Genomic DNA, 23084 nt, shown 5'->3' with positions numbered 1-23084 from the left:
TGTAGGTACTCCACTGTTCTGGGTATCCATGGATGAGGGCACTATCCAACCTCCCTTGTCCCAATGGGTTTCCTCAGGGTCGTCTGGAAAGGGTCCTAAAACGTGAGAACTCCAACCACGACTTTCCCATGTTAGCCTACAGACACTGACCTGAGATTTCTACTCTGCATACGGGTGCCTGGGGAATCCTACCTACTTACTCTTGGGGTGTTAGTACATCCCAAGTCATAAGGGTCCTTGTGTGGTAGTGTTGGTTGGGAGTGATTCTCACATTCCAATTCTTTTAGAATATGGTTTGCCACCCCCAGAGGGGCCTACGTTATTTTATGCCTTTACTTACATTTTGCTAAGTATATTTTTGTATAAACATATCCCCGGTTAGGAGATATACCAAATTAGTTGTAGATTGTGTAGTATAATAAATATTACATGTTTTTTTTTACACTGGTGTGGTTCTTTCCTATGTGTACTTCACTGACTGACCTGTGTGGTATTTGCAACAGCTTTACAACTTTCTGTATAAGCCTTGGCTGCTCTCCACAGCTACCCCTATGAGAGTGCTGGTAATCTGGAGCCGCCTACTATATCACTAAGGGGTGCCTGGACTCAGTACAGGGTGCCTCACCTATAGGTGTACACCATATACTGAGCCAGCGTCCTACAGCGAGGGGCAGCTGCGAGGCCCCAGGGACCCGGCAGTAGTCCAGACCTTTTTCCATTTTTTAAAGCACTCGAGCGCTAAGTCTGCTTTGTCTCCGAAGAGACAGGTGCCAACAAAGGGCATGTCCTTTAGAATGGGTTGGACATCCGTCAAGAAGCCAGACAACCTCAACCAAGCATGGCGCCTTAAGGCCACCACCAATGCAACCGATCTGCCTAGTGAGTCGTCATATCAACTCCACATCGTATTGAGAAATTAGCTGAGTCTCTCCCGTCAGCAGCAGCTTGGGAGAGAATGGCCAGGGCCTCCTCCGGGACCTGTGGCCCACTTGTGCAACCATGTCCTATAAGGTGTAGGTGTAATGGCCCAAAAGGCATGCAGTGTTCACTGACCTTAATGCCAGACTGGAGGAAGAAAACATCTTCTTCCCAAGCTGATCCATGTTCTCGGGTTCCCTATCTGGAGGAGAGGAAGGGAATGCACCTGGGGACGTAGAGGCTTGGATAACCAAGCTCTCAGAGGTCGGGATTTGCATCAGGAAGACTGGGTCATTTGAGGTTGGTCTATGGCGGCGGGCGATTGTCCTTGGGGTCCCTGGTGCTGAGTTTGGACCAAGTCCCCAGCAGGACATCAGTGAAGGCTTCATTAAAGGGCAAAAGGGGTTCAGAAGAAGAAGCCCCAGGCTAAAGCACCTCTGTCAGGAGGTTAGTCCTGACTGCTATGAAAGGCAGCTCGAGGCCCAGTACCTCGGAGCTCTCCTTACCACCATGGAATAGGACCTTACCACCATAGAGTAGGGTGCTCCCTCCTCCGCAGCCATGGTAGAGGGAGAAAGCATGCCAGCGTCAGCGGAAGTGTCCTGACCACTAGCCTCACCCAGGTCCATCTGCTAGTCCATGGGATATTCAAGCTGATATTCCAAAGGGTCCATCGACCCTTCCCAATCCTCATCATAGGCCAACCCAAGGAAATAAGGGTTGGGATCCGACCTAGGGAGCAGGGCCCCTGTCAATGTCAGAATCCGTGTCGGCAATGAGGATGGGGTCGGCGCAGACCGTGGGCACGGGCGTCGTCGGGAGCGTCCACATGAGAACTGTCATCAGGGAAGGTCGAGGTGGTACAACCAACACCGGCTGGGATCCAGGAACAGATCCAGTTTGGAAATATACACTTGGGTGGCTGTTGGGCAATATATTTTCCACAAGATAAAGTCAGTGAATTTACATATGAGCAACTCATCATTAAGGGTTTGAACAACAAAATGTTGCAAAAATTCAAGTATTTATTTTATTCTAATCAAATGGAAGTGATGTAATAACGTACTTTTTACATAAATGAATAATTTTGCAGCATGTGGCAAATAAACAGAAATTAAGGATTCACAGTCCTTTACTGATTAACTTATTGTTTAACATTGTTTATGAAAATATACCTTTCTGTTGAGAAGGAAAAAAAGCAAACTGTGTATGGGTGAGTGGGGTAGAGATGAAGAACTACTCCATCTAACTAAAACACTCAAACTATAAACAAGTGTAAAGGGAAACAAATCAGACAGGACTTTATTACAGCGAACATGGTGTCTTCTGATGTACCCACTCCCATCAATGTGCATTAGTGTGTACTGTATGACACTGTAAAATAAAATAAATACTCCTGGCTTGAAGTCTGTGAAAAAAATGACCTAATATTAGGTAAGAAATAGCGTTAGAAATACAGCTGATAACGTTGGGATTAACACAATATCTATCATTATGAGACTAGGTAGATTGGCGTTGGCTACTTAAGGCAGTATCAGCTGCCAAAGGAGCATATAAGTGCAATGACAACAATTTCAGCATCCAGCTTACAGCTGAGCGTTTCTTAGGACAATAAGAAGACAGCCGAGGAATTTTATATTCTCACAGAATATGTCAGCAAATCAGTTCTTTGATAGACTACATCATCATATTTTTGGGCCATATATTGAAAGTGCTCCTAATTGTCTATTTTCAAGTAAAGTATTTCGGTACAAAGGTTTGATTTGTAAGAAAAAGACGTACACTTTTTTTTATTAGAGTGTGGATATTAATATTTACATTTTAACGGGATCACTTCTTTCTAGAAAATGCAGTTGCATTACTTTCGTATTCTGTAGGTCAATCGGCAATTAAGCATCAGCCTTGCATTTATTTAACTTAAACCGTAAGTTAAATTCCTTTGATTTAGATAATCTAAATACATCTGTTAACATTTAAAATAGAAAAAGTATGATCTTTAGTAATGGTTTATTACAAGTAAAGACGTTCTTTCATTACAGGTACATAGAGCACCTAGTCGTCTCTCAGATGCTTCCTAAGGCTTTAAAACCTTTAAACCTTTTAGAACTGAAATGGAAAATATAGTTGCAACCAAATGTACAATAACTAAAGTTTCCGGAAACAGTAAATACTGAAGAATAGCGGGATGCTGGTATGTTGGAAGATTTCTGTTCTGCCTTCGGTCATCAGATGACGTGATTGCGATGAATATGGGAAACGGAACTGTACCATGACGTACACTCTGAAAACGTTGCCCTGTAGTTTGTGGAAGTTGAAAGCTCTGCCAGGGACACAGAAACAGACATCACGTTCTAGACTGCAGAGGGAGTCTTGGGGCCAACTCATTAAAGTGAGTCATTCCAGGACGCTTACTTTGCTTCTTGATATATTCCAATGTTCTCACCTGGAATAAAAATAATACACGTTTACTTCTCATAAAAAAGAACAGGGTTGCCGCGTATGACAAACAAAAAAGTTAATTTACTAACAATAAAAAAAATCTGTTGGCTGAGGATTTCCCTTTTTCGCATCCTTTATCAACTACAAATGGGATGAACAAGAACCCAACTGCACATGGAATTTACTTCCTAATGAAGAAACGGGTGGATTCCAGCAAGTAAATATAGAAAGGTAACCGGTCACCAATCCAGTAAATGTGATCACATCGGAATGCTATCCTGATAGGTGTTATCAGATCGGGAAATCTTTACTATAAGTGTAAAGGCTATGGAAGAATTCTCCACTTACTACTATCATGCTGTGGTAAGGCGATGGCAATTCCTCCGGCAGAGAATCTTCTTTTGGAAAATAAACTTATGGATAAAATTAAGTTGCCTCTGCCCTTCAGAGGATAGTATTTTATCGACCTTGTCTAAACCAAGACCTACATCCTTCAAGAATGGTATTCTCAGAAACATTTATTCAGCTTATGCACCTAGAAGCAAGGAAGATGCCAATAGGTGTACCCTTCCATAAGTGTTCGCTTACCCAGCACGCATACAGTGAACTGGCTTTAAAAGAACTAGCTTTGGCACATGCATCATCTCTTTAAGTTAGTCACCAACTGCAGATGCCAAGGTATGGGAAGCCCCAAGTCAAGGAGGCATCCAAAGCAAGGGCAGAAACAACTCTCACAAGGGACAGAGCAAGTTATGAACAGATGCCATATCACCTGAAGCAGAGGAAAAGGAACGAGTTAAGGGGATACCACTGTTTTATCAATCGGATTCCCAATCAAATTTGCAACTCATCACTGCGCACGAGATGTCATACATATGCCATTCCCTCAACTAACCGCCGTCATTGGGTAGGAGGGGGTGCAGCTCAAATACATAAAAAAAAAAAACATATCCGTCTTTAGCATCGAGCCTCTCCAAAATGCTGAAGTATTTTCATTTTGGTGTGAATCCTAACAGTTCAATTAGAATAATTCTACTTTATCGAAGACCTGGCCCCTCAACAACATTTTTTGCTTTCACAACAAAAATTAATTGCCACTGTATATCTGGACACTAACAATCAAATTCTACTGGGATATTTTAACATCCATGAAAACAGTTGTAGACATTTCCAACATCAATGTACTGAATCTCGTGAATATTGTTTCTACATTTGAGATCCATGAACAGATCCAGACATCCACAAATCAGGCAGGACATATAATTAACTACATCTATGCCAGGACTAACAATGTCAACATCAATTATATTACAGAACTCCCCTGTACAGCCCAAAAGCTAGTCTTTTGTCAATTGCTTGTGGATGACTTAAAATCCATCATCATACTACCAACCCCAAACACCAATTTCAGGGCATGTTCTAAATTATATATTAATAGCCTAAATCAACGTTAATAAGCCTTGCAATCCAATGTACAGGTTGCTAAGAATAATGATTCTTCTATGAATCAATTCAACAATTGGATCACCGGTGCTTGAGGTGAAGCTCTACCTTAGGAACCAAGTACACTCCACTGGGCAACTCCTGCAGCCCAATGCTACTCACTGAACCTAGTACTAGGTAAAAGAAATTGTAAAAAGCTAAGAGGCTCACCTACGCCCACACAGAGAGGTAGGCCTATAAAATGAGGACATATATATAGCACTATTAATAACTGTTAGTCAAACTATTATCAAAATACAATTTTATCAGCCAAAAATCAACCCAAAGAACTCTTCTTGATATATAAATCCTTGGCAACTGGTGACTACTATGCACCTAAAACCCTCCCTACTCAAGAATTATGCTCAGATCCAGTTGACTTCTTCCACTATAAGATATCAAACCTACTTTCCTCACTGAGCCTGATTCCCCTGGTAGATGCACTCATCCGGCCAGATTTCACAGCACAACTATCATGGTCTAACTTCATTGTCAGAGGACATGACCCAAGATGATATAAAGACCATTAACTCTGAATCCCCGCTTGATCCTTGCCTGGCAAGAATCTTTAAACTCATTACTCCTACAGTAGCTCCCTTAATTACAACTGCCTGCAAACATTTTCTGATATGGGACAAGTGCCGCTATTCCTTACAAATGGTCTTGTAACTCCACTTCTAATGAAACCCTCTATAGACACCAGTAACCAAGTTAACTATCGCCCCATCTTTATTCTCCGCTTGTCACCAAGATTCTAGAAAGCAGAGGTATTGTTATTATTATTATTATTATTATTATTATTAATAAATAATTGTAGAGCCCATGGCTACCGAAGGGCCTCCCAGCGCTAATGCAGGACCATTGAACAGACAAAGCTGACAGGCTATAAAGGAAAAAGAAAGGTCTTGAGCTTTTTACGAAACTGAAGTTCTGAGTTTTCTGATCGAAGTTCCAGTGTTAAAGAATTCCATGGGTGACCCGCCTTGAAGGCAAACGACCTGCCGCCCCATCTTACTTTATTAAACCAAAGAGTATTGATCAAAGAAGCGGAGGAAGATCTGAGTGATCTCTGGGGGTTGTAAGGAGGTAATAAGGAGAAGACAAAATCACCAGGCCTGTGAACTTTTAAGGAGTGGCTGCATGTACACTGGCATGGCCTGCCCTTATGCCCTAGCTATACCTCTATATGGCCTTCCAACCAGTTCTGGATAATTGACGGCCCGAGATCTGCTATGATGTGAAGACGTGGGTGCCTACATCTTTCGAGATTTATATGAAGAGGGGTCCCTCCTTGATTTATCAATTTAATTTGTTGCCTGGCCAATTTCATAAATATGGTAGGATTCAGGGGATTTTCTAGCAGTTTTGCAAACTGTTCACACAATAGGACAGGTTTGAAAACAAATAACTTGGATCTATAGTGCAATCTGTGAACATACCAATGTAACTTTGCAGCACCTCAGAGAGTTCTGGGCGGATGTCCGAGGGCACTTATTTAAAGTAGAGGAATGGCAGAGGACGCTAGAGTATCCACAATAAGTCTCCACAAACACATGATTTAGATTTAACCAGCTAAATATTCTTCATAAAGCGTTATCTCACACCCCAAAAAATAGATGAATACATCCAGGGGCTTGCTAAGATTGTGCAAGGTATAATTGTAACCCGCAGACTTTTGTCACATCATTTGGAGCTGCCCAGTCACTTGAGAATACTGAAGCACCATAGAGACTGTGATTGCAGCAGTCACAAGTAGGCGGCCATTGACTACCATGGAGGACTGCATACTAGGCACCTACTCCAGACCCGCCAAAGCTAAACTAACAACGAAATTCACAGATCTCCTACTGCTGCTAACCAAATGCAGTATAATGATGCTCTTGAAATCTGCAAGTCTCCTGACTGTAGAGGCTGGAGGGTAGCTGTGCTCCCTGGTCCAAATCAGAGAACAAAACCCTTTATAGGAAAGAGCGTTGGGACCTGAGAAAGTAGCCTATAAGGACATGTTGGGATGCTTGGATATTGGACTAGAAGCACTATAGAGAGGATGATGAAAACCCTCTTTAGGCCCAGAGCTGCTCTCAGCGACCCCCTTTAATTCCTTCTCCCTTTATTCGCCCGAAGATGAACACTAGCGTAAAACAAGGCCTCAAAACGGGCTCCCACTGAGTAGGGTGTTGGTCTGCCTATTACAGCCGCACATGGCCAACCCCCCCGCCCCAGCCCCCACCTCCATAATGTGCTCCTTTTTTAAAATAATAGCTCTCAGTGAGGTGAATAATTCCAGTGCCCCACTTAGACCACCTTAATGAATGACTCTCCGGGTGGATGGGAAGGGTGGGTTAAGTTTAAGTTACAGAAATTTTGGATATGTTTGCTGTGGTGATACTGGGAAATACTGGGAAATATGTTGCAAACACTGGCACACTTGTACCATTAATATCAGTATTGGTATTTTTATTATGATCAATTAGAAAGTATGTCAACCCTTGCCCGTCTACCTATGGTAATATTTTGAAACAGCAATAAAAGCATGTTAAAAAAAAAATGTTTCAGTCACCACAAAAGTATGCATTGGCTTCTTGTTCAGAAAAGGAGTATCTTTAAAGCCGTCTGTTTTTGTCACACAGACATTTTTTTCCATTCATCCACCCAACCCCATCTCCAAAATGTTCACAAGATACAGGCCCACTAGACTGCTGTGCTCATCTTCTTCCAACTGGGTAGCTGTGACAAAATTTGAGCTAGGCAGACTTGGTTGATGTGCCTTTCTACTACATAAGGCCAGAAAAAACAACCCTCCCGTGATTCACACTAAACCCAATCTTTTAGGATTTGTTTCACTACTGGGGCAGGCAGAGGTTGGGTGAGGAGAATAATCTTGCTAGCTTGCTAGCACTGGATGAGCAGGCAGAAGGTTTGGGACCAATAGTGCCAGTTAGTGCTTTTGTTTGATTGGTCTATGCTATGGCCCATTGGAGTAGAATTAGTCTTTTTTTTATGCTGCCAAAATAGGATTTAGCAATGCCTCACTGAATAGGTGTCTTCTATAAAATCCTTTTTGGCGCTGTCTCATGTCACTAGTGATGTTGATATGTATGGAAAATGTCACTTACCCAGTGTGCATCTGTTTGTGGCATGTAGTGCTGCATATTCACAGGCTGTGCATATCTTGCCATCTAGTGTTGGGCTTGGAGTGTTACAAGTTGTTTTTCTTCGAAAAAGCCTTTTTTCGAGTCACAGGATCGAGTCACTCCTTCTCTCAGTGATAGTGCGCATGGGCATCGACTCTTTGTTGGATTATTTTCCCACAAGAGGGTGAAGTAAGGAGTGAAAGACCGTGTATGTACAACTATAGATGTATAAAAAGTAATTAAGATGTCCATGCATATATATATATATATATATATATATATATATATATATATATATATATATATATATATATATATATATATATATACACATATATACATATGTACAAATAAGTACTACAACGACTACAGGCTCCTGGGGAGGAAGAAGGGCTCATGTGAATCTGCAGCACTACATGCCATGAACAGATGTACACTGGGTAAGTGACATTTTCCGTTCGATGGCATGTGTAGCTGCAGATACACATGCTGTGCATAGACTAAAAAAGCAGTTCTCCTCCCAAATAAGTGGTGGTTAGCCCGTAGGAGTTGAAGTAGTTTGAAAGTGTTTTTAGCACTGCTTGTCCAACATTGGCTTGTTGTCTGGATAACAATCCACACAGTAATGCTTCGTGAATGTATGTGGTGTGGAACATGTGGCTGCTTTGCATATATCTGCCATTGGTATATTTCCTAAGAATGCCATGGAGGCACCCTTTTTTCTAGTGGAATGTGCTTTTGGAGTTATTAATAGCTGTCTTTTTGCTTTAAGGTAGCATGTTTGGATACATCTTACAATCCATCTAGCTATTTCTTGTTTTGAAATAGGATTACCTTTATGAGATTGTTGGAAAGCAACAAAAAGTTGTTTAGTTTTCCTAAATTCTTTTGTTCTGTCTACATAATACATTAGAGCTTTTTTTTAAGATCAAGAGTGTGTAGAGCTCTTTCAGCAGTAGAGTCTGGCTTTGGAAAGAAGACTGGCAATTCCACTGACTGATTAATGTGAAAAGGTGAAACCACTTTGGATAATAATTTTGGATTTGTCCTAAGTACCACTTTGTGTTTGTGTACTTGGAAGAAAGGTTCTTCTGGAGTAAACGCCTGCATTTCACTTAATTTCTCAAGGAATTAATTGCTACTAAGAAAGCAACCTTCCATGATTGAAATTGAACAGCGCAAGAGTGCATGGGTTCGAATGAGGGACCCATAAGTCTTATGCGTACAATATTAAGATTCCATGCTGGAACTCGTGGAGTTCTGGGTGGAATAATGCAATTAAGTCCTTCCATAAATGCTTTTATGACAGAAACTCTAAACAGAGAGGTATGTTGTATGTTTTGTAGGTAGGCTGATATGGACGTTAGATGAATCTATAAAGAGGAAAAAGCAAGATTTGCTTTTTCAAGAAAGCAAATAACACACAACATCTTGTACTGATGCTTTAAGTGGATCTATATTTTTAGGTTGACAGTAGTATACAAACCGTTTCCATTTATTTGCATAGCATTGTCTGGTTGTTGGTTTACGTGCTTGCAGTGAGCTGGATGTATGGGAATGTGGAAGTAAGAGTCCTTTAGATCTAATGCGGTCATGTAATCTTGTGTTTGGAGCAGGGGAATAATGTCCTGAAGAGTGACCTTGTGAAAATGTTCTGACAGGATATATAGATTTAGAGGTCTGAGATCGAGAATGGGTCGTAAGGTACCATCCTTCTTTGGTATAAGGAAGTATAGCGAGTATACTCCTGTCCCTTGCTGTGAGATGGGAACCATTTCTACTGTCCCTTTGAGTAATAGAGATTGTACCTCTTGTTTTAGTAGAATAGTGTGTTCTGGAGATAGTCTGTGAGAACGAGGGGGAATATTTGGTGGAGGGGAGATGAGATCTAGGCAATAACTATTGCAGATAATTGAGACTACCCATTGATCTGTGGTGATGTTTTGACAGTTAGAATGGAATTGTTGCAGTCTTCCTCCCACAGGAATCTATAAAGAGGAAAAAGCAAGATTTGCTTTTTTAAGTAAAGCAAATAATGCACAACATCTTGTACTGATGCTTTAAGTGGATCTATATTTTTAGGTTGACAGTAGTATACAAACCGTTTCCATTTATTTGCATAGCATTGTCTGGTTGTTGGTTTACGTGCTTGTTTTAGAACGTTCATACATTCTTATAGAAGCTATAAGCATCCAAATTCTATGACTTCAGCCAAATAGCTAAATTGAGCGCATTGGGATTAGGATGCCTGATTTGACCTATGTTCTGAGTTAACAGCTCTGGTCTGTTTGGAAGCTTGTGATGTGGTACTACTGACAAATCTAGGGGAGTCGTGTACCAGTGTTAGCGTGCCCATGTGGGAGCTATGAGTATCATGGTGAGAGAAGTGACGCATTTTGTTGACCAAAAATGGAATTAACAGGAGAGGGGGAAAAGTGTAATCAGATATCCCTTACCAGTTGATCCATAGAGCATTGCCCTTGGACTGAGGGTGTGGGTTTCTGGATGCGAAGGTTTGGCATTTTGCGTTTTCGTTTGTTGCGAAAAGGTCTATGTTTGGTGTTCCCCACATCTGAAAGTAATAGTGAACTACCTATGGGGGAATCTCCCATTTGTGTATTTGTTGCTGCGTCCTGCTTAGAAGGTCTGCTAGGCGGTTATGTATTCCTGGGTTGTGTTCCGCTAACAGGTGAATGTGATTGTGAATTGTCCATTTACATATTGTTTGAGCTAGAAGGGACATTTGGGATGAGTGTGTCCCTCTTCTTTTTTCAGATAATACATTGTTGTCATGTCTGTTCTTATTAAGACTGTTTTGTGTATGATTGGAGGTTGAAATGTTTTGATGGCTAAGAACATAGCTAATAATTCCAAGTGGTTTATGTGGTAAGTTTTTTGTATTGAGTCCCATTCCCCTTGTATCGTTAGATTGTTGAGATGCGCTTCCCAACCTGTCATTGACGCATCTGTTGTGATTATGGTCTGTGGCACAGGGTCTTGAAATGGCCACCCTTTTATTAATTTGTTGTGATTCCACCATTGCAGAGATTTGTAAGTTTGGTGGTCTAACAATAGATCCTGTAACCGACCCTGTACCTGAGATCATTGTTGTGAGAGACACTCTTGCAGTGGTCTCATGTTTAGTCTCGCATTTGGTACTATTGCTATGCATGATGCCATCATTCCCAACAATTTCATGACAAATCTTACTGTGTGAGTTTATATGACCTGTGTTAGAGATGGGGTTTTTGGTTGGCAGTTAGGTTGCCCTCTGTCCAAGCAAGAACCCTCACTCTAGTCAGGGTAAGTCACACACAATCCAAAATCAGCCTGTGCTCACCCTCCGGTAGCTTGGCACGAGCAGTCAGGCTTAACTTAGAAGGCAATGTGTAAAGCATTTGTGCAATAAATCATACAACACCATAGCATAACACTACAAAAATACACCACACAGTATTTAGAAAAATATATAATATTTATCTGGGTAATTGTAGGTCAAAACGATCAAAGTTGCAATACGAATTTGTAAAGATATCACTGAAAAGTGATATTAAGTGTCTTTGAGTCTTTAAAAAGCAATAAAGTGTCTTTCAAGCACAGAGTACCTGGTTTCTGGTGGGAAATCTCCTCAGAGGGCCACAGGAGAAGAGATGCGTGGAAAAAGGGGTGTGTGCGTCGATTTCTTCTCAGCACACACAGACTTGCGTCGTTCTTTTCCACGCGGGGAAGTCGGGCGTCGTTTTCCGGCGCGCAGACAGTCTCTTTTTGTGGATCGCGGGGATTACCAGATGTCCCGGGTCTGTGCGTGGATTCTCCTGCTTATTTTCCGGCTGCGCGTCGTTCTGCGGGGCTGCGCGTCGAAGTTTCGATCTCACGGTAGGCGTCGCGTCGATTTCTCCTTGGAAGTCGGGCGGCGTTGTCCTTGCGAGGCCGTGCGTCTAAATTTTGGTCTCACGGCAGGCGTCGCGTCGATTTCACCTTGGAAGTCGGGCGGCGTTGTCCTTGCGAGGCCGTGCGTCAAAGTTTCGCACTCACGGTAGGCGTCGCGTCGATTTCTCCTGGAAAGTCGGGCGGCTTTGTCCTTGCGAGGTTGTGCGTCGAAGTCTCGATCGTCCCGAGGGCGTCGCATCGATCAGCGTCGGTGTGCGGCGTTTTTCTCGCCGCGAAACAAGCTGTGCGTCGAAATTTTCGGCGCACGGAGCGTCCAAGTGAAAGGAAGAAGTCTTTTTGGTCCTGAGACTTCAAGGAACAGGAGGCAAGCTCTATCCAAGCCCTTGGAGAGCACTTTCACAGCCAGACAAGAGTTCAGCAAGGCAGCAGGGCAACAGCAAGACAACAGTCCTTTGTAGAAAGCAGACAGGTGAGTCCTTTGGGCAGCCAGGCAGTTCTTCTTGGCAGGATGTAGTTTCTGGTTCAGGTTTCTTCTCCAGCAAGTGTCTAGTGAGGTAGGGCAGAGGCCCTGTTTTATACTAAGTTGTGCCTTTGAAGTGGGGGTGATTTCAAAGAGTCTCTAAGAAATGCAACAAGTTCCCTTTCAGCTCAATCCTGTCTGCCAGAGTCCCAGTAGGGGGTGTGGCAGTCCTTTGTGTGAGGGCAGGCCCTCCACCCTCCCAGCCCAGGAAGACCCATTCAAAATGCAGATGTATGCAAGTGAGGCTGAGTACCCTGTGTTTGGGGTGTGTCTGAGTGAATGCACAAGGAGCTGTCAACTAAACCTAGCCAGACGTGGATTGAAGGGCACAACAAGTTTTTAGTGCAAAGAAATGCTCACTTTCTAAAAGTGGCATTTCTAGAATAGTAATATTAAATCCGACTTCACCAGTCAGCAGGATTTTATATTACCATTCTGGCCATACTAAATATGACCTTCCTGCTCCTTTCAGATCAGTAGCTGCCACTTCAACAGTGTATGAGGGCAGCCCCAATGTTAGCCTATGAAGGGAGCAGGCCTCACAGTAGTGTAAAAACGAATTTAGGAGTTTTACACTACCAGGACATATAACTACACAGGTACATGTCCTGCCTTTTACCTACACAGCACCCTGCTCTAGGGGTTACCTAGGGCACACATTAGGGATGACTTATATGTAGAAAAAGGGGAGTTCTAGGCTTGGCAAGTACTTTTAAATGCCAAGTCGAAGTGGCAGTGAAACTGCACACACAGGCCTTGCAATAGCAGGCCTGAGACAAGGTTAAGGGGCTACTGAGGTGGGTGGCACAACCAGTGCTGCAGGCCCACTAGTAGCATTTAATCTACATGCCCTAGGCACATGTAGTGCACTCTACTAGGGACTTACAGGTAAATTAAATAGTCAATCATGGATAAACCAATCAATAGTACAATTTACACAGAGAGCATATGCACTTTAGCACTGGTTAGCAGTGGTAAAGTGCTCAGAGGTCAAAAGCCAACAACAACAGGTCGGAAAAAATAGGAGGAAGGAGGCAAAAAGTTTGGGGATGTCCCTGTCAAAAAGCCAGGTCCAACATGACCCCCTACCAGCCTAAAGCCAGGGGAGAACAATCACTATCCTGATGTACTTCCCTGTTTGAGGCGACAGAACAAGGACCCAGGCCCACAACAGCAGGGGCATGCTCCAGTTCTTCGCCTTCCTGACTCCAATTGGATCCCTCTGTCCATACTCTCAGGGCCCACTAAGCCCATCCATGGGGAACCTTTCTCCTTTCCTGCGGATCCCATCTGTGCAGCACCTAACCTTACATTGCTCACAGATGTATCCCAGGAGCAGGATAGTACCACCAGGACCAACACAGTGGTGTTGCCCATTCTATCCCCGGGGTGTGACACTTGTCCCCTCCCCAGGGATAACTCTGTCCACCTGGACAGCAAGCCACTGTGGTTACTGACAGTTGTCAGGGATGAGAGCCAGGCCCCAGGCCTCTCAAAGCTCTCCCACCACTGTGGCTGTGGAGAGTGGGGGGCGGTAGCCCCAGGTGCTGGGCACCCTTTAACCACTCTCCCTTCCACCAGGTCAGGGATGACAGCCTGAACCGGGTCCTCCCCTCTGGGGCTCTGTACCCTCCCTCCTGGAGCGGTACCCCCAGAGTCCACCATGGTCAGGGTGCTTATAGAAGTCGCCCTGTACCATTCCTCCACCAGTGCAGGGCTGTTAACCTGCAACTGGCCCTCCAACCTGGGGTTTGTACCTTCAGGTTGGACTAGGGCCCGGGGTGAGGCTTCCCTCCCCCTGCCCTCCCTTCTGGGGTCCAGCACCCTCCAACTAGGAGTGGCCTCCTCAGAAGACAATAGGGTAGGGGCACTGTTATCAGTAGCCCCTCTCTCCAGGTCCGGGGGGACACCCTGAACCTGGTCTTCCAGCCCCGGGTCTGTACCCTCAGACTGGATCACTGCCTGGCAAACCAGGACTTTCTGGGAGGCACACCTACCCCCCACCAGGTCAGAGTTTAACCTCTGCACCTGACCATTCAACTCAGAGTCGCCACCCTGAAGTTGAACAATTGCCTGGCACGCCAGGACTTCCTGGAGGGCACACTGACCCTCCACCAGGTCAGAGTTTAACCTCTGCACCTGACCATTCAACTCAGAGTCACCACCCTGAAGTTGAACAATTGCCTGGCACGCCAGGACTTCCTGGAGGGCACACTGACCCTCCACCAGGTCAGAGTTTAACCTCTGAACTGGGCCATTCAACTCAGAGTCACCACCCTGAAGTTGAACAATTGCCTGGCGCACCAGGACTTTCTGGGAGGCACACCTACCTCCCACCAGGTCAGAGTTTAACCTCTGAGCCTGGTTCCCCAACCCAGGGTCACCACCCTGAGGTTGGGCAATTGCCTGGCACGCCAGGACTTTCTGGGGGGCACACCTACCCCCCACCAGGTCAGAGTTTAACCTCTGAACCTGGTCATCCAACCCAGAGTCAACACCCTGAGGTTGGACAATTGCCTGGCACAGCAGGGCTTCTTGGGAGGCACACCTACCTCCCACCAGGTCAGAGTTTAACCTCTGAACCTGGGTATCCAACCCAGAGTCACCACCCTGAGGTTGAACAATTGCCTGGCACGCCAGGACTTTCTGGGGGGCACACCTACCCCCCACCAGGTCAGAGTTTAACCTCTGAACCCGGTTATCCAACCCAGAGTCAGCACTCTGAGGTTGAACAATTGCCTGGCACGCCAGGACTTTCTGGGGGGCACACCTACCCCCCACCAGGTCAGAGTTTAACCCCTGAACCTGGTTAGCCAACCCAGAGTCACCACCCTGAGGTTGAACCATTGCCTGGCAGGCCAGGACTTTCAGGGAGGCACACCTACCTCCCACCAGGTCAGAGTTTAACCTCTGAGCCTGGTTCTCCAACCCAGGGTCACCACCCTGAGGTTGAACCATTGCCTGGTATACCAGGACTTTCTGGGGGGCACACCTACCCCCCACCAGGTCAGAGTTTGACCTCTGAACCTGACCATCCAACCCAGAGTCAACACCCTGAGGTTGGACAATCGCCTGGCACAGCAGGACTTCTTGGGAGGCACACCTACCTCCCACCCGGTCAGAGTTTGACCTCTTCACCGGGTAAGCCAACCCAGAGTCACCACCCTGAAGTTGAGCCATTGCCTGGCATTCCAGGACTTTCTGGGGGGCACATCTACCCCCCACCAGGTCAAAGTTTAACCTCTGAACCCGGTTATCCAACCCAGAGTCACCACCCTGAGGTTGAATCTTTGCCTGGCATGCCAGGACTTCCTGGGGGGCACTCTCACCCCCCACAAGGGACACGCCGTCCCCAAGGGACACACAAGAGTCTGGTTGGCGCAGGTCTCCCGACCTCTGCCCATCCGGCAGAGTCTGGGTTTCCCCGAAACCAGAAACGGTCTCACCTGGGTCATTCCTGGGGGGCTCTGCTCTCAGAGCTGACCCCTGACTTTCAAGATCCTCCACTGGGGTCTGCCACCCCCTCTCAACCCTATGTCTGGACTTCTGCACCCCCTCACTAGGAGTGGTACTGCCAGACACCAGAACTGTTGGGATGCTGTCTACAGTCATCCCCCCAAGTTCTTCTGACACTGCGGGGCTTCCCTCAAAAGGTGGCCCTACGGTACAGGTTAGGCTCTGAGACCTACCTGGGACACTACAATCCTCTCCCACCTCACTTGGTCGGGAACCACCTAGACCACTCCCTTCAGGAGCACCCCCAAATGCCTCTTCAGACTCTCTGGTACTCACCCAAAAGTCTGCCTCCACTGTAAGTTCCCTGGGGTCAGAGAACTCACACTCCACCTGGTGTTGGCGTAGCTCTGGAAAATAAGGACCAGACATATGCTCTCCAGCAATTACATCACTCTGCCCTTCACATGTATTAACCACAGTACCCTTCACCCAACCACCCAGTAACTCAACCTTGGAAAAGCACTCTACTTCACCCTCCTGAGACTGGTGAGACAGTATCTGTCTGTCCCTGACACTCAACCCAAACTCTTCTGGGATGTCTCTACACTCTATATCCAGGACGTCCACCAGGGGGGAACCCTTTTCTCTGTCACTCTCTGCTAGAGTCAGTAAAGTGTCCCTCCCCCCAGTAGGAATATGACTCCCTGTGCCAGTTCCCCAATCCTTCTCAGGGACCCTGTGCATAACGGGAACTACCTCATACCCTTGAACTGCCTGGGGTGTGTCAACTCCCTTCTTCAAGTTGGGCACCACATCTCTGGGCTTGTGCCCTTCTTCAGCAGTACTAGATGCAAGATGTTTGCTGCCACCATCTGAACTGGACTCAGCCCTTCCGGCCTCCAGTTTCAGCTCTTTACAGCTCAGCTCTTGAGCTGCAATCTTTTCTTCTTCCAGGGCTAAAAGTCTTTTTGCCTCAACCTCTGCAAGATACTCCTCTAATTGTTGCTCCTGTCGCCTTTGACTTCGGAGCCATTCATCTATTTCTGGGTCACTGTCCAACTCTGAGTAGCCTTCCTCCTCATCTGAGTAGTCTTCCTCCTCATCTGAGGGGTACTTAGTCATTTGGTTTCTTGCTGCCTCTCTCTCTGCCCATCTTTCCTCCCCCCAGACTATGTAGTGATGGAGCATCTCCGCTTTAGTAGATCTCCTTGCTACAGGAAGGCCCCATTGTCTGCAAAGCTTCCTTAGGTCAGCCTTAGTGAGGTGGTCAGTACGAACAAAGAATGAGTAGGTACACAATCCCATTTTGATAAGATCTTATCAGCAAAAACCAAAATCCAAAGTCCAAAATATCAATAGTATATCCAGGAGGACATCAGAGAACCAAGAGCCAAAAAAGATGAAAAATCAAGTTGACCTTCAACTGTGGGTAGGTAGTGAAATACTTAGCTACTGTATGTCACTGCACAAACACAAGTCCTATCCTCACCGCTGATCACCAATGTTAGAGATGGGGTTTTTGGTTGGCAGTTAGGTTGCCCTCTGTCCAAGCAAGAACCCTCACTCTAGTCAGGGTAAGTCACACACAATCCAAAATCAGCCTGTGCTCACCCTCCGGTAGCTTGGCACGAGCAGTCAGGCTTAACTTAGAAGGCAATGTGTAAAGCATTTGTGCAATAAATCATACAACACCATAGCATAACACTACAAAAATACACCACACAGTATTTAGAAAAATATATAATATTTATCTGGGTAATTGTAGGTCAAAACGATCAAAGTTGCAATACGAATTTGTAAAGATATCACTGAAAAGTGATATTAAGTGTCTTTGAGTCTTTAAAAAGCAATAAAGTGTCTTTCAAGCACAGAGTACCTGGTTTCTGGTGGGAAATCTCCTCAGAGGGCCACAGGAGAAGAGATGCGTGGAAAAAGGGGTGTGTGCGTCGATTTCTTCTCAGCACACACAGACTTGCGTCGTTCTTTTCCACGCGGGGAAGTCGGGCGTCGTTTTCCGGCGCGCAGACAGTCTCTTTTTGTGGATCGCGGGGATTACCAGATGTCCCGGGTCTGTGCGTGGATTCTCCTGCTTATTTTCCGGCTGCGCGTCGTTCTGCGGGGCTGCGCGTCGAAGTTTCGATCTCACGGTAGGCGTCGCGTCGATTTCTCCTTGGAAGTCGGGCGGCGTTGTCCTTGCGAGGCCGTGCGTCGAAATTTTGGTCTCACGGCAGGCGTCGCGTCGATTTCACCTTGGAAGTCGGGCGGCGTTGTCCTTGCGAGGCCGTGCGTCAAAGTTTCGCACTCACGGTAGGCGTCGCGTCGATTTCTCCTGGAAAGTCGGGCGGCTTTGTCCTTGCGAGGTTGTGCGTCGAAGTCTCGATCGTCCCGAGGGCGTCGCGTCGATCAGCGTCGGTGTGCGGCGTTTTTCTCGCCGCGAAACAAGCTGTGCGTCTAAATTTTCGGCGCACGGAGCGTCCAAGTGAAAGGAAGAAGTCTTTTTGGTCCTGAGACTTCAAGGAACAGGAGGCAAGCTCTATCCAAGCCCTTGGAGAGCACTTTCACAGCCAGACAAGAGTTCAGCAAGGCAGCAGGGCAACAGCAAGACAGCAGTCCTTTGTAGAAAGCAGACAGGTGAGTCCTTTGGGCAGCCAGGCAGTTCTTCTTGGCAGGATGTAGTTTCTGGTTCAGGTTTCTTCTCCAGCAAGTGTCTAGTGAGGTAGGGCAGAGGCCCTGTTTTATACTAAGTTGTGCCTTTGAAGTGGGGGTGATTTCAAAGAGTCTCTAAGAAATGCAACAAGTTCCCTTTCAGCTCAATCCTGTCTGCCAGAGTCCCAGTAGGGGGTGTGGCAGTCCTTTGTGTGAGGGCAGGCCCTCCACCCTCCCAGCCCAGGAAGACCCATTCAAAATGCAGATGTATGCAAGTGAGGCTGAGTACCCTGTGTTTGGGGTGTGTCTGAGTGAATGCACAAGGAGCTGTCAACTAAACCTAGCCAGACGTGGATTGAAGGGCACAACAAGTTTTTAGTGCAAAGAAATGCTCACTTTCTAAAAGTGGCATTTCTAGAATAGTAATATTAAATCCGACTTCACCAGTCAGCAGGATTTTATATTACCATTCTGGCCATACTAAATATGACCTTCCTGCTCCTTTCAGATCAGTAGCTGCCACTTCAACAGTGTATGAGGGCAGCCCCAATGTTAGCCTATGAAGGGAGCAGGCCTCACAGTAGTGTAAAAACGAATTTAGGAGTTTTACACTACCAGGACATATAACTACACAGGTACATGTCCTGCCTTTTACCTACACAGCACCCTGCTCTAGGGGTTACCTAGGGCACACATTAGGGATGACTTATATGTAGAAAAAGGGGAGTTCTAGGCTTGGCAAGTACTTTTAAATGCCAAGTCGAAGTGGCAGTGAAACTGCACACACAGGCCTTGCAATGGCAGGCCTGAGACAAGGTTAAGGGGCTACTGAGGTGGGTGGCACAACCAGTGCTGCAGGCCCACTAGTAGCATTTAATCTACATGCCCTAGGCACATGTAGTGCACTCTACTAGGGACTTACAGGTAAATTAAATAGTCAATCATGGATAAACCAATCAATAGTACAATTTACACAGAGAGCATATGCACTTTAGCACTGGTTAGCAGTGGTAAAGTGCTCAGAGGTCAAAAGCCAACAACAACAGGTCGGAAAAAATAGGAGGAAGGAGGCAAAAAGTTTGGGGATGTCCCTGTCAAAAAGCCAGGTCCAACAACCTGCATTTGTGATATGAGGTATTGAAAAGCCTGTATCCGTTGTGGATTTGGGTAGGCTAATGCTGAATGAGTATTGAGAATTGCAACTAGATACGGGTGAATTTGTGCTGGCTGAAGAGGAGATTTTTGGTAATTGATTGTGAACCCTAGTGTGTATAGGGTATCTATTGTGGATTGTATGTGTTGTTGGCATTTTAGAACGGTGCTGGATTTTATTAACCAATCGTCTAGATAAGAGAAGACATGTATGTGGTGTCTTCTGAGGTATGCCGCTACCACAGATAGACATTTTGTGAATACTATTGGTGGTGTTGTTACTCCAAAGGTTAGTACTTTGAATTGGTAGTGGTTGCCTGATATTATGAACCTTAAATACTTGCAGTGAGCTGGATGTATGGGAATGTGGAAGTAAGAGTCCTTTAGATCTAATGCGGTCATGTAATCTTGTGTTTGGAGCAGGGGAATGATGTCCTGTAGAGTGACCTTGTGAAAATGTTCTGACAGGCTGTATAGATGTAGAGGTCTGAGATCGAGAATGGGTCTTAAGGTACCATCCTTCTTTGGTATAAGGAAGTATAGCGAGTATACTCCTGTCCCTTGCTGTGAGATGGGAACCATTTCTACTGCCCCTTTGAGTAATAGAGATTGTACCTCTTGTTTTAGTAGAATAGTGTGTTCTGGAGAGAGTTTGTGAGAACGAGGGGGAATATATGGTGGAGGGGAGATGAGATCTAGGCAATAACCATTGCGGATAATTGAGAGTGCCCATTGACCTGTGGTGATGTTTTGCCAGTTAGAATGGAATTGTTGCAGTCTTCCTCCCACTGGAGCTTTATGGGATTATGGGATGTTTGGGAAGTAATTGTTTAGTAGGTGTGGAAGCACCTTTTGAGGCTGTAAATTTTCCTCTGGCCCTGAAATGTTTCCTCTGTAAGAGCCTCTAAATGACCCTCTTGAGAAGTACTGCTGTCCTTGTTTTGGATGGAAGGTGGAAGCCTCTGCAGTCTGGGTTTTAGAATCTCTCCCAAATTGCGTTTTTCAAAAGAATCCCCGAAATGGCGCGTGTATAAAGGGCTCCCATGGCTTTTGCTGTATCAGAGTTTCCTGAGTTTTTCAATGGTTGTGTCCACCTCTTGTCCAAAACGTTGCTGTTTATTAAACAGCATATTAAGGACCGCCTGTTGTATTTCAGGTTTAAAACCTGAATACCTCAACCATGCATGTCTAATTGTGATGCTGGTAATACATCCTCTAGCTGCAGTGTCAGCTGCATCTAGAGCAGACCTAATCTGATTTTTTGCTATGGCCTGACCCTCTTCCACAATTTGCTGTGCCCACTTCTGGTGTTCTTTGGGTAGGTATTGCAAGAATTCTTGCATCTCATCCCAATGTGCCCTGGTGTATCTTGCCAACAGGGCCTGGGCATTGGCAATACACCATTGGTTGGCTTCTTGTGCTGCCACCCTTTTGCCCACAGCATAAAATGTTCTGCTTTGTCAGGGGGAGGATTATCCCCCGAAGACTGACCATTGGCACTCTTTCTGACTGTACTTACCACAATAGAATCTGGTGGTAATTGTTGTGTGATGTAAATGGGATTTGCTGGTGCAGGCTTATATTTTTTGTCAATCCTCTGTGTTAGAACCCTAGCTTTAACTGGTTCTATAAATACTTCCTCTGTGTGCCTAAGCATACCAGGAAGCATTGGTAAACACTGGTAGTGCTTGTGAGTTGAGGATAGTATATTAAAAAGAAAATCCTCTTCTAAAGGTTCCACATGCATTTGTACCCCATGGTATGCAGCTGCCCTGGATATTATTTGGTTATAAACTGTACTATCCTCTGGTGGGGATAGTTTAGGAGGGTAGAGATCTGGATCATTAGATGGTATAGGATCTGAGTTGTACGTGTTCCATGGGTCTACAGAGTCTCCTTGTGAATAAGTATGAGCGTGTGATGGTGATGGTGGTGGAGTGATAGGTTGTGGTGAAAAAGAAAGCTGCGGTCAATGTGATGGAGAAAGCTGAAGAGGTTTTGGCTTTTCCTTTCGCTTGAAATTTTTTGCCGGTGGTTGGGCAGTATCAAGAGTCTCTTGAAAAGCTAGCTTTCTTTTAGTCTGTAGAGGTGGAGAAGTAATAATTTTTCCAGTCTCTTTCTGGATTTGTATTCTTCTCTGCTTGCTGTCCATACCCTCTAAAATAGGTTGATTGTCCGATTCCTCCATTTGATGTTGAGAAGTATGTTTTGTGCCCTTAGAGGAATGTTCAGTGAACGTTTTGGGCACCTGCTTCATTTGAGCCAAGAGTCTTGTTTCCTCTGTATAGGATGATGTTTTCGGCTCCAAAGTGGAACCGAGGTGTTTCAGTTCCGAAGCTGTTGGCCGAGGTTTTGGCTCTGAAGCAGAGCGTACTCTTTTGGATCCAATGATTGTGGGCGTAGGCTCGGTTCGGAGGTTGAGATTTGAATTTTTCAGCTCAACCCTGACAACGAAACGTTTTGGCCTTTTTCGGTGCAGAACCCAAAGGGTTGGCTGACGATTTGTCTTTTTCAGGTGGAACCATGGCTTGACAGCAGTGATGCATCCAAGGCCTTGCCTGATTTGTTAAAAGTGGATGCTCAGGCAGGGGTGCTCACATACTGCGCTGCTGCTATTGGCTGGCTTTCGTCGTCTGAACCTTGTTCGGAGTCAGAATCTGGGATCAAATCTGCTGTCTGTGCCTGCTCCTCTTCGAGGGTGTCGGTGGTGGATTCTGTGTGCTTGGATGGCATCTCCAATCTTCGTACCCTTCGATCGCGTAGTGTTTTCTTTGATCGAAAAGACCGACACGCCTCACAGCTTTCCGGAGAAAGGCAGAGATTACATACCAAGTGCTGGTTGGTGTAAGGAAATTGAGCATGGCACCGAGGACAGAATCGGAATGGAGTCCGATCCATCAGGCTATGACGCAGTAGGCCCGAACCGGCCCAAGGAGGGCGTTTCCTTGATCCCGATGTTACTATCGGATCGAGTGCACAAGAAACCGCGTTCAAAACAATACAGACAGTATGAGAAAGGTTTGATATAATATACAGTTTCTGAATCGAAAGTCCCAGAGCGAAAAGGAACACGTCCGAAACCGACGGCGGAAAGAAAACAAACTAACAAAGGAGTCGATGTTCATGCACACTATCACAGAGAGTAGGAGTCACTCGATCCCATGACTCGAAAAAAGCCTTCTTCAAAGAAAAACAACTTGTAACACTCCGAGCCCAACACTAGATGACGAGATATGCACAGAATGTGTATCTGCAGCTACACATGTCATCGAACATATATAAACATATACATACACCCAAAGGGTAACTCCAATCTAACTTCTTCTAGGTTCGGAGATGGGTAATTACACAAAAACAAACACAAAATCTCCAAACACCCTGTACTGCGGCAAATCAATGAAACATCTAAATAACCTATGCCACATATTACTTGACCGTTCAACAAT

The 23084-nt window shown here is 45.4% G+C and overlaps 1 protein-coding gene across 1 annotated transcript in view; it reads right to left on the bottom strand.

The window, feature by feature from the left end:
- Positions 1 to 1923: 1923 nt before the first annotated feature.
- VPS35L (VPS35 endosomal protein sorting factor like) overlaps positions 1924 to 23084 on the bottom strand; it is a 430244-nt gene continuing 409083 nt past the window's right edge. The window contains exon 31 of the mRNA XM_069210247.1: positions 1924 to 3361. Within this exon, the coding sequence (XP_069066348.1) occupies positions 3263 to 3361 (99 nt within the window). The 3' untranslated portion in view covers positions 1924 to 3262. The remainder of the gene's footprint in view (positions 3362 to 23084) is intronic.

Source organism: Pleurodeles waltl, chromosome 10, assembly GCF_031143425.1.
Source record: "Pleurodeles waltl isolate 20211129_DDA chromosome 10, aPleWal1.hap1.20221129, whole genome shotgun sequence".
Taxonomy (NCBI): Eukaryota; Metazoa; Chordata; class Amphibia; order Caudata; family Salamandridae; genus Pleurodeles; species Pleurodeles waltl.
The sequence above is the reverse complement of the archived record's forward strand: the minus strand, read 5'-3'. Positions and strand labels throughout refer to the sequence as shown.